Below are 18,313 nucleotides of genomic sequence, written 5' to 3' on the forward strand. Positions count from 1 at the left end.
ACCCTGCTTTTCAATTTTAGGCCCAGTTTGGTTTTCTAAAATTGGCCCAGAGAGTAGAAAATTTTTAACTGCTACGAACCAGAGGGGAATCTGGTACCCTTCTGTTTTCAGGAAACAGGATTGTTTTAGTGTTGGACTCAAGTCCAGGTGAACAGATGCATTGTAGTACAGGCAGGTCGTGCCAGGGGCAGTGGGCAGCTGGTTGAGTGCCTGGTCACTGAGCTAGATTGTTTAAAATCTTTTCACAATTACGTTCCTTTAGGATGAATTTGTCATCTTGTGCATTTAAATTTCTGGTTACATACCAAAACACCCTTTTTGGATCCCCAAAAATGATTGACTCAAAGGCACATGAACCAACAGATAAAGAAACTTATTGCCCTGATAAAACATTCAATAGTTGATTTTAGAATCAAAATCAGTAGAACTATTTTTTCCTGGTTATTATGGCTGATTTACAAATTGCCCCTGAACTGGTGATTGAAAACCATGATGACATTCCTTTTGTTCACACACCTGTATTTGGGCAGAGCTTGGAGACTGGAGGCCAGGATCCTGGAAGGGTTGCTCATTCCTACATCTGGCGGTTGGTGCTGGCTGTTGGCTGAGACCTAAGCAAGGGCTTGCTGGCCAGAAAACCACATGTCTGACCTGGGCTTCCTACAATATGATGGATCCCCAGGGTGAAGGGCCCACGACAGAGAAAGAGAATTGTCTTTTATACTTCCAGCTCAGAAGTCACTCAGAGTCTCTGCCCAGCTTCAAGGGCAGGGAACACAGATGCAGCTGTTCAGGGGGGAGGAGTGCTACAGACACACTGAATAGACAGCATGGGAGATTTAACACATACTGGTGCAGCCGTCTTTGGAAAATACAACCTGCTGCTCTCTTATGGTCCATCAGGTACATGGCTACCAGAATGATCTTCCAGAAGTGCAAACTGTATCACATCACCACTACCCTGCTTGAAGTGCCAGAACTCAAGCTCCTGAGGGGCATGTAGGAGGCCTCGCTATTGTAACCCCAGCTTTCCCTTACACTGGATTTCTAACCACTTTGCTCATACCCAACTGTAATGAGTTGAATTGTGTCCCCTCCCACCCAAATAGTATCTTTAACCTGCTGATTATAAGACGTTTAAAAAAGCAAAGAGCTGAGGTAGGCATAAAGTCATTGTGGATTTCATGGAGACAAGGGCATTTGAGGAAGGCCTTAAAGATCGGAGCAGATAAAGAAGCACATGCAAAAGCCTGAATAAAATATGTCCAAAGCAACTAACTACCTTAGAATGGTTGAAATGCCAAACTTTGACAACACCAAATGTTGGCAAGGATATGGAGCAACAGGAGCACTCATTTGATGCTGCAGAGAAGGCAAAATGGTACCGTCATTTGGAATACGGTTTGGTGGTTTCTTATAAAGCTAAACATAGGTTTACTATCATGCTCCTAGGTATTTACCCAAAGGAGCTGTAAACTGATGTCGATACAAAAACCTACACATGACACATGAGTGCTCATAGCAGCTTTACTGATGATTGCCCAAACAAGAAAGCAACCAAGATGCCCCTCAATTGAATAGATAGACAAATGGTGGCACAGACATACCCTGGAGTATTATCCAGAAATGAGAAGACATGAGCTGTCAAGTCATGAAAAGACATGGGGGAACCTTGAATGCATGTTGCTAAGTGAAAGAAGCTAGTCTGAACAGACTACATACTGTATGATTCCAACTACATGGCATTCTGGAAAAGGCAAAGCTATAGACAGTACAGAGTGGTGGCTGCCAGGGGTTCAGCCATGGAGGGGGAAGGATGAGTAGATGGAGCACAGAACATTTTTTGGGCAGGAAAATTATCCTGTGTGATACTGCAATGGTGGGTACTGGACATTATGCATTTGCCAAAACTCATAGAACTGTACTAGACAGAGAGTAAACCCCAAGATAATCTGTGGGCTTCAGTTAATAACAATGTGTCAATATTGGTTCATACATTATAACAAAGGTACCACACTAATACAAGGTGTTAAAATAATAGGGGAAACTGTGGGAGGGGGGAGTATATAGAATCACTTTGTACTTTCTGTACAACTTTTCTTTAAATCAGAAACTGCTCTAAAAATAGCCTTTAAAAAAAATTAGCTTTTGTATGTTTCTATTTTAAGTGCCAAAAAATGCTCCTAGATTTTATAGATTTAAAATATACTCAGTAACAAAAACAGCAGTAAGAGTCTAGGACAGCATCTTTTCTGTTTTCATATTAATACCTACTACTGGTCCGGATGCATTTCATTGTGGCTTGCTCTTATGATGGCATGTTCCAGAGCAAGTGAATTTGAAAAGCAACCCAAAGGGAGGAGTAACTCGTATAACTTCTGGATCCTTTAAGGCTATAGTCAGTCTACCTGGAAAATACTCAAGTTTAGCACAGCACATCACTCCCCAGAAAGCAAAGGCTTTATCTTTATTAGCACCATAATTACTACAAGGCTGAACTCAGGGAAAGAGGAAGTGGTATTTTTAGCTAATTAGCAGATATCTGGAGGCAGTGTCTTTTTTTGGCCCCTAGAGCAGGTAGACATCTTGATTCTGTACATCCTGGAGAACGAGATGCAGTCAACACAACACGGGTTGGCTTGGAAAGGAACTAGCAAATTTGTGTTTGGAGCACAGGGAGCCACTGTCACCTGGATTCCTTCTAGCAAATCCCAGGCAAAGGCCAAAGGGACTGTTAAGGGGCTGAGCCTTTAAGGGACCAGTATGTCAACTTTAGTGTTTCACTTAACTGCTCTTGGTACAACTCAGACTCCGTTTTTGAGCTGCAAGGGATCTAGGGTAATACCACCCTGGATCAGGGGAGATTAGCCATCGGTGACAGAGGAAAAATTATTTCTCAGTTGTGAACAGGTGACCGCATGAGTGGAGTTTTTATTTGTTAGCACCTCCATTTTAGCAATGCACAGACAGAGCTGAGCAGAGTTCATTTAATCATTGTTATTGTGCACTATGGTGACCGTTACTATTACTGCTCTTTTGTGATGCTACATAGTCGCATGTATAAGAAGGATCTTTAAGGTAGAGCTCTCTAAGGATGGAAAAAGGTAGGACTTAGACCCTTCCCAGAGGTTTTCCAGCAGAGGGGGAAGCTTGGACTAGGAGATGCCTGAGCCCTCAACAATGCTACCATTGTATAGTTCATCAAATATTAAATTCCTAAAAAAATGCCAAGGGCAAATTTGAGGGCTTACTGTGTGGCTTGCAGCATGCTACAAAAAAGTCTTCATGCATATGATTTCATATAATCCTCACCAACTCAGGATACATGTACTTTATGATAGTAACATACCTAAACCTCAAATTTTCCCATTTAACCACTTTCAAATATACAATTCAGTGGTATTAATTTCATTATCACCAGCATCTATTACCAAAGCTTTTTCATCACCACAAAGAGAAACCCTGTACCTCCGATACAATGATGTATGTACTTCTATTATCCTCATTTTATGGTATAGGAAAGTGAGGCTGAGAGAGCTCAGGAGCTGTGCCCATGTTTGCCCGGTTTGAGCTGGCAGGTAAATCCCAGGTGGTCCGACCCAGAGCCTCGCCCTCACCCTTGTGTTTTCTGTGCATGGAAGGTGGCTCTAGGAGAAGACAAGTCTGTGTGCTCTTGCTGGTTCTCCCCCCACAGGAAGGGTTGGGCAGGAATCACTCACTGGTCCAAATCTCACCTCCATCCCTTCATCTTCTTTTATTAGTGTCAGTGCAATCTCATCAAATATTACTCAAGCTCTTCCTTACACTAAGATGGTCCCAGGAGCCCAATGTGCTTCTGGTTTCTGGTTCATAGCTCCCAGGGGCTGGAAACCCACACCAGAGGGGCAGAGAGGCCTGGGCAGCTCTGCTAGGGAGCCAGAGGCCCTTGGGGCAAGGTTCTTGCTCAACCTTTCCCTTAAGTAGCTGAAGTGTGGAAAAGGGGGATCAAGAAGGGGAAGGAGAAGACACAATTGCTCCTTTATCCTCCTGCTTTCTAAGCTAACCTTTGTGGTACTAGAAAAGTTTGAGGATGACCACAAGAACAACTCAAACATCCAAAACAATGTCCTTTGTTGCTGCCTGAAATTAAAATGGATATTCGTTTGGTTTCTTAAGCAAGCAATGGTGTTCAGGGGTCAGGGCAGGGGTTGATTAGAAAGGAGCATTTTAGTTTAATAAGCAAATTTTCTGGGAACAGTCAATGGAGAATTGATTAGTCATTCATACGTTGTGGTAGATTACTCTCCTTAGGGGAAAATTCTGGACTTTGCAATGAGTAAAGAAATGTCAAAAATATGCAACGCTATAAAATATTTGAACATCCATTTGACCAAAGAAAATATTCAGATGCCCAATCAGCCCATGAAAAGATGTTCCATATAATTATTCAGCAGGGAAATGAAATATAAACTTACCATGTGACCCAGAAATCCTATTCCTAGGTATTTACCAAGTGAAACGAAAACTTATGCTCACACAAAAACCCTACAAATGACTGTCTAAAGAGCTGCTACTGTTAATTGCTAAAAGCAGGGAACAGCCCACATGTCCCTCCACAAGTGAGTAAATAAACAAGCTGGGTACATCCGTACATGGAAGCGCACTCGGCGATAAAAAGGAGTCAAATACTGACACTTGTAACCATGCCGATGGGTCTCAAACGTAGTACACTCAGGGAAAGAATCAAAAGACCATATGTTGTATAATTACATTCATATGACATTCTGGAAAAGCAAACAGACTGGTGGTTGCCAGAAGCTGGGTGTGGGGTGAGGGGGTGATTACAAAGGGGATGGGAATTTTCTGGAGTGATGGAACTTTCTATTTCTGATTTTGGTTGTGGTACCATGACTGGATGCATTTGTCTATATTCACAACTATACATCTACAAAGGGTTAATTTTACTACATGTAAAGTTACCTTAGAGAGAGAGGTATAGCACACTAATAACTACCTTTGAAGGAGTAACAGATACCTCCAAAATGAGGCTAACAAGGAAGAAAAAGCTTTCAGTTAATGGCTAATGTTGGGAAGCAACAACTTTTAAATTTGGCTAAGGGCTGACCGAAAGATTAGCAGAACAACATATAGCTTAGTTAAAGTGGCGATGATAAACTTCATTCTATAATCCCTGGATAAAAGAGGTCACTGTTTTAATCAGTATTCTTTTATTGGCATGCTCTGGAGGTATGGGCAGTATTTAAGAGAAAGAATATACTTTGCCTCTCATTAGTTCGAAAAACCAGGCAAGAAAGCATATACATCTCTCCTATTCTGGAGTCTTCTTTAGATAGTCTATTTGATTTGTCAAGGCACTGGAATTAGAGTGAAGGACACTCTAAGCTCCTGGGCATCTGCTGGGAAACCAATATATTAATAGCAGCTCAAATGAGTTGTCAGAATGCAATGGAGATTATTTACCACTTAAAATAAATAGAAATTTACTAGAGAAGAGATGTGATACTTATAAATGGAAGCTATTTTAACTGAAAATCAAAGGTAACAAATTCCTATGGGTAAGATAAAGAAAGATGAATTGCATACCATAAATGATCACATTTTACTTGTACAAATAAAGGTGTTTTTAAGCTATGGGCTGCAAATCAGAGTGACCAGTTTAGAGAAAACAAGCAAACAGAAGAGACACTTGCTCCTGATTCTCTCAGAGCAAATGTAGGATCATCAGAATAAGGGGAAATATTTTCATCATGGGAGCAGGTATTTTAGAAATCCCCTTTGTCTCCTTCCCCTTATCTTCTCTTTTAGCTGCTTCAAAAGGTGTTGCTGAGGTGTCCCATTGTCTTTTCTATGCTTCTGATGGCTCCATTCTTGATCTTAGGGTTTCTGACATACTTAACCAAAAGTCCCTGAAATCCATTTGGCCAGAGGATGCTATTTTGATACAAGAGATAAAAAAGGATAAGCAGGCTGATCTGGTAAAGGGGTGTTCATAAACTGTCATTAGATTAATTTATAAAATTAAAGGAATTTAAATCTCAAAAGTTTTGTAAAACTAGGTGTCTACTGGCAGAAAAAAGAACAGGAAGAAATACGGGGGACTGTTGCCAACCAAAGGGCAAGAAAAACCAGTAGAAAAAACCTATTGGCATAATCACCTTTCCAAGACTGAGAATCTATTTGAGAGTTTTAGCCAAAAAAAAAAAGAGTTAGACAGGAATGAGTTTAAAGAATGTAATCAAAATTATCCTTTATTCCTTCAAAAGATGAGGTTAAACCAATTATAATACAAATTAATCTTCTAATACTTACAAGGTATTTGTCTCTACCTGAAAATTGTGCCAGGAATAGATTTTACCCCCAAAAATAGGCACGTAAAATTGGAGAAATATTCAAAATCTTTCAGAGGTCCAATAGAAAAAAATAATGTAAAATGGCTAGAAGGATTATGTGTATATTTTCAGAAAGATAAGAAAGGTATTTCCTACAAGGAAAGGCAATACAATAAGCTACCTAGGTACTCTTTTCTTCTATCCCAAAGAAAACAAAATTGCTCAATAGATTCTTACATATCTGCTGCTCCGGAAATGTGACCAAAGGGCCATCAGTTTATTGAGCATTGTGCACTTAGTCCTAGAGGGGACAAAGAAGTAAAGAAATGGTTCCTGCCCACAGGGAAGTCATAAACAACTTGGAAAAAAAAATAACGTTGAGTCCGCACAAGCAATCAGACTAACTTTGGTGGGTGCTGTTTATGAATGCAATAGGATCTCCAGGAAGAAGGAAATTGGAATACATGAGACTTATGGCAAAAGGTGAAATGTGCCAGGATGCCTTGACTGGATTCATTCCCTTCCGTAGCAGTAAGGGGGAGAGCACGGGCATCCTAGGTGTGGGAGTTTACCAGGGCCCTGGAAGGCCTTTGCGTCAATTTCGGTTTTAGATTTGTACTTTTTTTTTTTTATTTCAGGGAGATTTAAACATTTTATGGGGTTTCAGAGACTTCATCTTTAAGTCATCAATGCTTAAATACATGAAAAAAACGCTGGATCTTTATAATGATGCGTTAGGTAAGGCAGCTGCAAAAACATCATAAAAAGCATATATTGTCACATGAAAAAGGCACTGAGAGTCTGTTTTTATAAAGTTCAAAGTGATTGTGTAACTTGTGGGGGAATCCCTCCAGACTGCTAATATTTCTCTGGCTCTATAACCATCTCTTCCTCTCTCTCACACACACCTTTGGTTAATAAACTCCCAGCATGGTAAACGCACATGCCTAAGCGCATGCCTAACTATTTCTGCAGCCATCTTCCTACTGAAACATAAACCCAGCAAGCTGCATTTCTTCCCTGTTGTTCACTAAAGGGCCTGGCTGGCTTGGACACTGATCACAAGAGCTGGAATAAACGGGGAGGGTAGAATGGGAGAGACAGGTGCTTGCCTCTTTGGGGCATCTTGGCCTGACCCTCCTCATCTTCCCCCTTCACCAGCCCAACTCCTACTCATCCTTCAGGTCTTAATTCGCTTATCCTGGATACCCGAGGACTGGACCCACAGAATCTTAAAAGCCCTTCTAGGAGCCTCCCTGAAGACACCGATAGCTGGGGCTCCCCCAGCAGTCACTCTGCTATGCTCTTTGGATCCTCAGACCCAACAGTGCTCGACTTGGAGGAGGAGGACAGACAATGCAAGAGGCGCAGCATGTCTAGTTAATTCCCACTTTCAAGTTGCCCAATGCAAAGTCTTTCCCTTAGTAGCTTTCTCTCCAGCATATTAAAATTGGAATCATTGCTCATTAACTAAAGGCATGAAGCATAAACCACCCAGATAACCATGGATGCCGCAAGATGGAATGTGCTCAGAACGGGTTTGGCCCCAGGAACAGAGTTCCCGAGCCGGGAGCACTTCTCATGCTCTATTCCCCCCATGCAGGTGGGGCACTTCACCTGGTCTTACCTGGTCTTAGCGCACTGCCTGCCTTACATTGATCTGTCAACACGTGCTTGTGGAATTAACATTATTTGCACGATACAGTTTTCTATGTTCTTAAAATGGATTTTAGTTGCAGTGAGAATTCTAACACTAAAATTAATACAAATAATGCTACCTCTACAACAAAATATTCTAGTGCTGAAGTTAAACTTAAAGACGTGAAACCATGCATAACAAGAACATAATACATTCCTATTTTTCTCTAAGGCTTTTTTTTAGGAGGTACTGGGGATTGAACCTAGGACGTTGGACATGTGAAGCAGGCGCTCGACCATGGATTACACAGCTCTGCAACCTGTAACACTTTTAACAGGAAACAGAAACAGGTGGCTTCACATTGGATGAATCCACAGTCTGGGAAGTGGATTTGGCTCAATGGATAGAGCATCTGCCTACCACATGGGAGTTCAGGGTTCAAACCCAGGACCTCCTGACCTGTGTGTTGAGCTGGCCCATGCGCAGTGCTGATGCACACGAAGAGTGCCGTGCCACACAGGGGTGTTCCCCACGGAGGGGAGCCCCACGTGTAAGGAGTGTGCTCCATAAGGAAAGCCACCCAGCACAAAAAAAGCGCAGCCTGCCCAGGAGTGGTACCACCCACACAGAGAGCTGACACAGCAAGATGATGCAACAAAAAGAGACACAGATTCCCGGTGCTGCTGACAAGAAGAGAAGCAGACACAGAAGAACACACAGTGAATGGTGAATGGACATAGACAGCAGACAAAGGGGGTGGGGGGAGCGGGGGGGGGGGGGTGGAGAGAAAAAAAAGAAAGGCCCATATGTTTATAATACTTTTCAATTTGCCTTGTTCCCATGACAACGCCTACATTAAACTCAAAGCTGCCACTACAGGCCTCAAATAAAGAACATACATCAGGGAAGCTAAAGCCACCTCTGACAAGGCAGGTGCACTGGCCAGAAGAGGAAAACTTGGCTGGCTCTCAGGAATATTCTTTTACCTTTGTGTCGAGAATGAAGCACATTTTGTCAAGGTATGTTTAATTCATTCATATTCAAATGGGGGAAAAGTCACTGGATGCATTTTTTAATCATGGTTTAAAACATCCATTCTGTCTATTCTAACATTTAAAGCAAAATCAAGTCCCATACTAGGCAATGCAGTCTGGGTTATTATAAGAAATGAATATACCAGTTTGGACTATGCTTACCAACTCTGCAGAATTTCTGTGGACTAACATATTAAATTAAGGCTCCCCAAACAAGAAATCAATCATCTATTAAATGAAAAAAGGGGCTGCCTACAAGCAATTAGAATAGATCCCCCCCCACACACACAAATAGGCACCTAAAATTGGAGAAATATCCAAAACTTCTCAGAGGTCAAAAAGAAAAAAAACAATGTTCTAAAATGGCTAGAATGATTGTGTGTATACTTTCAGAGAAAGAAAAAAAAAAATCAAAGTTCACATCTACAAAACATTTTTGGATTAGAATGGCAATTTACACATAAATCATAGTTCATTTTACTTTTTTTAGTTTGCATACCCAGAAAATGAAATGCTGATAAATCTTGTCTCATAATCTGTAGTAGTATATAGTACAGGTGTTTTTGTTTGTTTGTTTTGTTTTAGCTTGTCAGGGTTTGACAAATCTTAACTAGCTCTCAACTAAACTCCGTTGGGTAGGGTTCATTGTGCCCCAATATTGCTATGGTCTTAGAATCTTTATTTCTTAATAAGTGGTATTTCCAGGCCTCTATGTTTTCTGTTTCCTGACCTTTATCCCATATCAGTTTAAGATTACAGTAAAACACTGAAATCTCTCATACAAGTTGCCAAAACTAAGTAGACACTATAAGTGGTACACAATTCCCATTTATCACTGCTATGGTTATGCTGTGAATTAGGAACTACCAGCTAATCACCATCATAATTTCAAAGTATCATCTCCCTTTCAAAGATAATTTGGTGAATCTATTTTATGTTATGACAAAGTTTACAATAGAACCGTTACCATATTACTTTGAAATGCAGGTTAAATTCAAGCAATTTTCTTATTACATTTCTATTGAATTTTATTGTCACTAAAATTTTTATCTATTCTAAATAACTTTTTCCTAGGGAATCAGAATATCTCACCATCACTTAAAATGCTGACAATGCTATATATTCTACCTGGAAAATTCTGAGTAACAAACCCTTAGTTTATTAAATAAGGTAGGTACTTTAGAAAATTCACTCAACCCTTCCCTTTTGGAAATTACACAGAGAGATCACATCAAGGTCTCAAAAATATACAGAAGCATTCCAGTGTTTATAGCAGCATTAGTCACAGCAGCCAAAAGATGGAAGCAATCTAAGTTTCTACCAGCAGAGAAATAGATAAAGAAAATGTGTTATACACACAATGGAATATTATTCAGCCGTAAAAAGGAATGAAGTTCTGATGCATGCTACAACATGGATGAACCCTGAAGACATCATGTTGAAATAAGTCAGACACAAAAAGAAAAAAAAAATTGTCTGACTTCACTTACGTGAAATTCCTAGACAAAGTGAAATTTCATAGAAATGGAAAGTAGATCACTGGTCACCAGGGGTGGGATATAGGGAAGGAAAGGGGAAGTTATTGCTTAATGGGCACAGAGTTTCCATTTGAAGTAATGAAAAAGTTAGTGTAAATGGATATTGGTGATGGTGGCATGATAACTGTGAATATAATTAATACCTGTGAATTATACATCTGAAAGCAGTTAAGATGGGAAATTTCAAGTTGTATATATGTTACTACAATAAAAAGTTAAAAAAAATATTAGGAACCCCTCCTTAAACTTCTTAACCCCAATCCTGGCATCTAAAGTGAGTTCCTCCCATTATCAAAATCAGATTTTAGGAAATCTGCCTATCCTTTGTGCTCGTAAATTACTTGAGAACTGCCTAATGGTCATGATTTAAATCTACATGTAGATTTAATGTAGATTTTACTTTTTAGTTTGCAGACCCAGAAAATGAAGTGTTGATAAGTCTTGTCTCATAATAAGTAGTATGTGTATAGCACGGGTTTAAAATCTACATGTAAGCTGTCTGCTTCCCATCTGTCCTCTACGTTGACAGACAAGATTTCTGAAATCACTTTTATCATGTAACTTGTCTATTCCAGAATAAAAAAGGAATGACTGCTTCTAATAGCTGCAGAACTCCTGTCATTATTCAGATCCCCTAGCTGGCCCTTCCCATATCCTGCGGTGCCCTCTCTCCTTGCCTTGGCTAATTTTATCCCCGTCGCCACTCTCCAGTGCAGACCTGCTCAGAGCACATGCCCTCTGCCTGGCTGACAGGATGCCCAGCTGCCCGGCAAGGCCCTGCTCTGGCAGCTTCCCCCTGGCTGTGATGGTCTCTATTCTATCCCACAACAGAATGTTACCTTCTGAGAATTATGATCCATCTGGCCAGGACCACAGAGCCTAGCACTTAATTAGTTTAATGTAAAATAAAGCTATATGGAAAGTTTGTTTTTCCAGTCTTCAAAGTCTAAGGTCTGTCTACACATTTTTGTATCCTTCAAGGTGACTATAGCAGGGAAGGCAAACAAAGGGTTTTCAACAAATACTCAAGGCTTCTGACCCTCTTGTCATTGTCTAGTGAGGTAGACAAAATCTCCAGTTTCTACTGATGAAAATCCAGTTTAATTTTTCAACGTGTTTAGTATGTATAAACATTAAATTGCACCCTGATTTGTGTACAATCCTGTTTTGTTTTTAATTTTATTGTGGTGCCATATACATAAAACATTAAATTTGCCTTTTAAAACACATTGAAGTGTACAATTCTGTGGTGTCCATCATATTTACAATGCTGTGCTACCATCCCCACCATCCATTACCAAAACTTTTCATCACCCCAACAGAAATCCTATAACCAGAAAATAATCCCAATTTTAATTCAAAGAATTATATACTTTAAAAAGGTGCATCTTACTGTAGTAAAAGTGAATTTAAAAATGGAGGACTGTCATGGGAGGGAAGGCTGGCAACAGAGGAGCAGGTGAGTGGAGGGAGAATTTGGGATATTATCAGAAGGCAATGGGGAAACTCGATGTTTGAGAAAGGTGATGGCATTCACTCATTCACTCCTTGTCAACGACTTGGAGCACACATGTTCCAGAAACCATGGAACATGAGCACATCAACTATTTCAGAAATCTCACTCCAGCTGTATCACAGGTGGTCGAGGGAGCCAAACTAGCAGTGTCTGTAATCGTCCAGGTAAAAGATACTAATTTAAGGCAGTCGCAGTGGGGGTCAAGAGGAAAGCTCTTATGTATTTTCTTTCCTACTTAGTAACAGACACACCATGAAATCACTGATTCCATGATGTTGTTCTTAGTTTTTAATCACTTAAACCAAATGGGTTGCATGACTTTTACTCTGATTTTAGCAGGAATAAGTTTTATGTGGCACACCAAGGAAGCATTAAGATCTGTCAGCAACAAACAAAATGGAAGATCAATATATAAAATAAGCATGCACGATGTCTAAGGCAGGATGGTGAAAATGGTCTAAAGAGATCCACATCTCTTTGGTGGGATTTTTATGGGTTGCATATTCCCTGGAGCTTTTTGGTGGCAAAACTGGAAAACTTATAGGTTTTGCTATACAAGAAAGGTAAAATAACTTGTAGTAAACCATACAATGACATACCACACAACAGTTCTATATGTAGTAATGGGAATGGTCTCCCAAAAACATATTGCACAGCAGGATGACATTTATGTAAAACCACCCATTTGTATTCAAACATACTTCCATAAATACATAGAAAAAGATCAGAATAGCATATACACAATGGGATTGGGGAGGAGAGTGTGGTGTGGGAATGGAGGGAATCTTCAATTTCTGTTTCATATATCTACGTGTTCCTTGTGCAGTGAAAGCCAGTTTTATGAGTTAGTACACGAAGTAAGTAAACTGTATTATATCACAGGCTCATAGCTCTTCCAAACAGTTTTTATTAGGAATTCAAATCATTCCATGACCCTCCCAATTATAGCTAAGACCATGGGCTCTGTGTGCATGTGCATATTTTAATTTGCCAAAATTGCTTTTTGACTGTTTTTAATGACTGGGTAAAAAATAAGACTTGGTATATACTTGTAACAGGAAATTTGAGATGAGAACACATTAGCTATTGCAAAAGACTTCTCCTTCAATTACACAGAAACCATTTAAGAGAAGTAATGCATTTAATTTATTCACACTCAAGTAGTTGACTATAAGCTAATTTTTAGAATGTGAAAGTATGTTTTGCGAACGAGCAAATCAAATTACAATCATCCTTGATCTTGCAGCTCAAACCATCCTAAAACAGCAAGCAAGCAGCACTTTTCTTAATCATGTGTCTATTTTTCAAATCGTATTTGAAGTGTCCATTGATGCTACAGCAGTGGCATGTCAGTTAGTGAACACACCAGAGCCAATGTGCCACCAGGCTGGGCTCAGTCATGGGCTTTGTTTTCTTGATTTTGAAATCAACTCCTACAAGTTCTAAATAAGAAAATATAGCATAAGCTGGTGAAGAATTAAAAACCATTTTTTTAAAGACTGAAAGTACTAGTTACAAAAGACCATGCAACCATTTTTTTTGTTATAATTTAACTTCCGGGGCATACTTCCAAACAGATTTTTTTCTGACAGACTAAAATCATACTCTTCTCAGCTTCACTATAGTTAAAAAAAAAAAAAAAAAGGCTACAAAGTAGATGTAAATGACTAGAAAGGGCAATGAGAGATGTTCCGCAAAAGCTAGGGGCTGGGAGTGTCAAATGGTATGTTTCGATAAGAAATCTCCACTATCTGTCATGTGCTGATTGTGAGGAAAACCAGATTATTAAGAAACTTTGTGACGTCAACAGCTGTAACAGCAGGTTCAAACGCCTGTGAAAGTTTGGGTGACACACAGGGATGGGATTCCACCACTCCTTCCCTTGAGTCCACCACAGTAATTATCTATGACCCGAAGGACACTTAGGAGTCACTCCTATCTCAGATGCAGAACATGGCACAAATGGGAATTGTGAAAATGAGGTCAGGAAGAAGACAGAACCTACAAAACCCACTGCAAATAACAGCTAAATGTTCTCGAGTTGAATACTGCAACCAAGACAGACAGGTAAATCGTGGATAATTTTTTTGTTGATTGATTTTTAAGCTCACCTTACTGAATGAAACTGAAATTACCTCTCCGAATTTCTCAAGACCCTGAGAAATATTTTCTACCTAGGAATGTAATATTTTATTGAATAAGAGGCCTTCTTGCACAAAGGAGATGCCTTTCCAATTAAGAAATATTTCGTCAGTCTTCAGGACTTCCCCAAGATCTTTGGATGGCTTATAACCTTCTACCAGTGTTCCTGCTGTGGCTTAAGCATGCCCCCACAAAAGATACACCTGAGTCCTAAACCCCAGCCCGGGAATGCGACTGTATTTGGAAATAGGGTCTTTAAAGATGTGACTCGGTGAGACCAGAGCAAACTGGGTTAGGGCGGGCCCTGGTCCAGTACGACTGGTGTCCTAAAGAAGAGGGTGACGTGGACAGACACAGGGGAGAACACCCTGGGGTTTCTGGGCAGAGATGAGGGGCTGGAGCTGCGGGCCAAGGAATGCCAAGGATGGCCTATAGCCACCAGAGGTCGGGAAGAGGCAAGAAAGGAATCCCCCACAGTCAGAGGGCCCGCGGCCCTGTGGACAGCTGCATGTCAGGCTCTTAGCCTCCAGACCGACGAGGCAATACATTTCCATTACTTTAAGAGCCAGGATTATGCATTTTGTTAGAGCAGCCTAGGAAAGTAAATACCCAATGGGGCTGCCCCTGACCCACGAGGCATTCCATGGAAACTAGAGACTTCCTCTGTGCAGATACAGCCCCACCTTAGGGTACACTGGGTAGCAGGCAGCCTGCCCCTTTGTGCAAATCATAAAAAAATGCATCTCTTTTGCCAATCATTTGCACCCTTGGATGAGTAGTCTTGTGCAGTGAGCAACCTGCACAGCCCGGAAAAATCACTCTGAAGTAGTTTAGTTACAGCACGAGTAACGTGAACCTATACATTTGACCGGAAAAGTTCGGTAGGGAAAAGGAGGCAACTTGATAGAGAAATGGCTAATCACAGGTTAGCAAGCAATTTATTCAATTACCTAAATTATTTCAGGAGACCACCTCCGAAAATATTGATCTATGCCTTGGTTATCATTTTTTGCCAAGAGTTGAGAGACCCAAACAGAATGAGATATGAAAACACAATAAAAATTAACATTGGTTTTCTATTCCTCTATGGAGTGACCAGCGGTTTCCTCCTTTCTCAGCAGAAGCCACCTTTGCAAATCCATTTGTCACGGGGACCTCAAAAGCCACCCCTTATAGCAGAGCTGCTCAGAGGAAGAACGAGGTGGCCAGTCCAACGCTGACATCAAACATAAAGTGCCTTTTCCACCTTTTCCTGTGCCCACCCATTTCATTCTCTGTCCCCCTGGAAAGAAACTTATTTCACATGTAACTGAACCAGCATCTTGAAAAGTAGTTTGCCAGTAGAGTTCGAGCTCATTTTCAATGACCTTGTTGGCTTACTCCCTGCTGTCCCACTCTCTCCCATCTCCCCACATATAAGAACCGGAGCCCAAGTACCCCAGCGGCAGGGAATGCTCGGGAAACTTGGAGATTCCATGAGAAATACAGCAGGAGATCAGGCCGTGAACATTCTAGTAAAGGAAAAAAAAACGCCTGAGCTGCCTAGAAACCTCTTGGTGTCCACGTAGAAGGGCCATGGCACCGGCTAGTAACATCTGCTGCCCAGGCTCTGACCACACCCAGGAGAGGAGGGTGTGACTGACAGCAACGTCCAACTGCAGCCGAGGACACAGAGGAAGAGGGCAGGCAGCGAGGGCACTGGAATCAAGAGGGCCTTTGTCCACTGACCAAGGGCAGAGCGAGGGAGCAAGGCACAGTCGTGGAGGAGAAAAGGGCTGATGGCTAGATGCGGAAGGTTATCAGCTTCAAAGGGGTTATCTGTGTCGCAGATTTCAAAATGTCACAGCACCGTCTTTCTTTAAATAACTTCATATGCACAAACTCTTTCCCTGAGTTACCTTCAATTCCTAAACAGACCCTCTGAAAAATGTCTTCCCCCTCAAAGAAAATACTAAGAAAAATAGTAAGTCTATCTTACCTCGATAATGTATAAGACCACATTCTTGTAGAAGCAATACAAGATGCATTTGGTCACTCGGTTGTAGCTCCAGGCTCCATGGACCAAAAGAAGCTTCTCCAAGTAGGAAAACTAAAAAAAGGAAAAGAACAATCAAAACTCTGAAGACCCAGCCATCTAGGAATAAACAGAAAATGGCCTTCTCCCAAACCCACAAACCTCAGGGATTCCTTACGAGCAGAAGAGAGAAGGTATGTAAGAGAAAAGCAGATTCTGCAACCTGAGAAAATCATTCATTCACTAAAGGCAGAGCTTTCAGGCCTGCTGAGAACAAACGAAAATCTTTTCATTTAAATAATTAGTATTTTCTCCAAACATGCTGTTGGACTTTTAGTATTCTCATAAAAATTCTATTTATGCTTTTCAGGGTCTCAATTTTTAAAAGAAGGTGACCACCTGGACTGGAAGAAAAGAAAATCACAGGGGAAGCCGGACACCTCTTCTTAATACCAGATTTTACAGTGACGTCAAGAACGACATCAACGCAACAGTGTTTTTTAAAGAACATCCTGTTTTTTTTAAGAACGCACACACACACTGCCTGTTTCCACGTCAGTCCTCAGATTAAAAAAATGACTCACACACATACACCCACACGAGTGGCCCAGTCGCCCCTGATACTCTGGCTTCTAATTCTGCACACTTTCTGCTCTCCTTGCTCACCTCCACCTGTGCCAAGAGTACCTAGCCCAAGTCGGGGGAAAAAAAAAATCAGTGGGCAGCTAATCGAGTCAAAGTCAATCCTAATTTAATGTCTTCTGCAGTTTGAAATAAGGAGCCAGCAATACCCCAATAAAAGAAACGACTCCTCCTTGGGGTAGGGGGTCTTTCTGGCACCTTCAAACCATAGCTCCTCACACTTCCCTTAACCTCAGCTTTGCCTCCTGTGTCCTACACTTTGAACAATGAGCAGGAGGTAGGAAGTTGAGCATTATTGGTTTTGTAGGCTGGATAGTGTTCTGGCGTGGAGACTCAGTTGGGGGAGATCCTGTTAAAATTCACATTCTGATCCATTAAATGAGCTGCACGCAAGGTTGAGCTCCTCTTGAAGGAAAGCCTTAATTCCTCCTCTTCCAATTCAGAGCCAGAAGGTTCTTGACTCTGGGCCGCCCACAAGCTCAACCTCTATTCCTTTCCAAGAGAGGCAATCAGGCTGCATCGGGAACAGATGCACTAGAACTGTGTTGCTGTTGTAAACTCCTATTAATTTCAGATTACTTTGATATTAAATTTAATTACCTGTCAAAAAAAAGACCCTGGGGAAACGGACTTTGGCCCAGTGGTTAGGGCGTCCGTCTACCACATGGGAGGTCCGCGGTTCAAACCCCGGGCCTCCTTGACCCGTGTGGAGCTGGCCATGCGCAGTGCTTATGCGCGCAAGGAGTGCCCTGCCACGCAAGGGTGTCCCCCGCGTGGGGGAGCCCCACGCGCAAGGAGTGCGCCCGTGAGGAAAGCCGCCCAGCGTGAAAAGAAAGAGCAGCCTGCCCAGGAATGGCACCGCCCACACTTCCCGTGCCGCTGACGACAACAGAAGCGGACAAAGAAACAAGACGCAGCAAATAGACACCAAGAACAGACAACCAGGGGAGGGGGGGAAATTAAATAAATAAATAAATCTTTAAAAAAAAAAAAAAAAAGACCCTGATGAAAAATACAGTAATTTTTAAAAGTAACAATTTTTAAAAAGAGGAAACCATGTAACCGTTTCCACCAGTACTATAGAAGGGGACTGCATCCAATAGGAAATCACATTTTAATGAGTTATTCCAGGCAGCGTAACTCTAAAAATCTAAATGACAACTTCAAAATGGCAGAAGTAGGTACATATGGAAAAATTAAACTCCCCATAAAAGCTCATTAAGGACTCCAAAGGGAATGGAGAATCATAAAATAACTAGCTAAACAAATAAAAAGGAAGTTTGCGTTTGACCTGGACCTCCTGCTGTGAAACTTCAATGGGCACACAAGACATCTGCTTGAGCCATCCCAAATGTCTCCACTGGAGCGCTACAATGATTTGTTTTCAGGGGGGAAAAAGTACTTCCTAAATCAAAATGCTATTTTCATGAGGTCGTTTAAAACACATTAAGAGGGCAGC

The 18,313-nt window shown here is 41.2% G+C and overlaps 1 protein-coding gene across 3 annotated transcripts in view; it reads right to left on the reverse strand.

The window, feature by feature from the left end:
* Positions 1 to 18,313, reverse strand: part of LOC101445555 (phospholipid-transporting ATPase IB) — a 675,309-nt gene that overhangs the window by 244,206 nt on the left and 412,790 nt on the right. For all 3 annotated transcript variants that reach the window (XM_058277045.2, XM_071208176.1, XM_058277047.2), the window contains exon 27: positions 16,177 to 16,287. In XM_058277045.2, the coding sequence (XP_058133028.1) occupies positions 16,177 to 16,287 (111 nt within the window). The remainder of the gene's footprint in view (positions 1 to 16,176; positions 16,288 to 18,313) is intronic.

The sequence above is a fragment of the Dasypus novemcinctus genome, chromosome 15 (genome assembly GCF_030445035.2).
Source record: "Dasypus novemcinctus isolate mDasNov1 chromosome 15, mDasNov1.1.hap2, whole genome shotgun sequence".
Classification (NCBI taxonomy): Eukaryota; Metazoa; Chordata; class Mammalia; order Cingulata; family Dasypodidae; genus Dasypus; species Dasypus novemcinctus.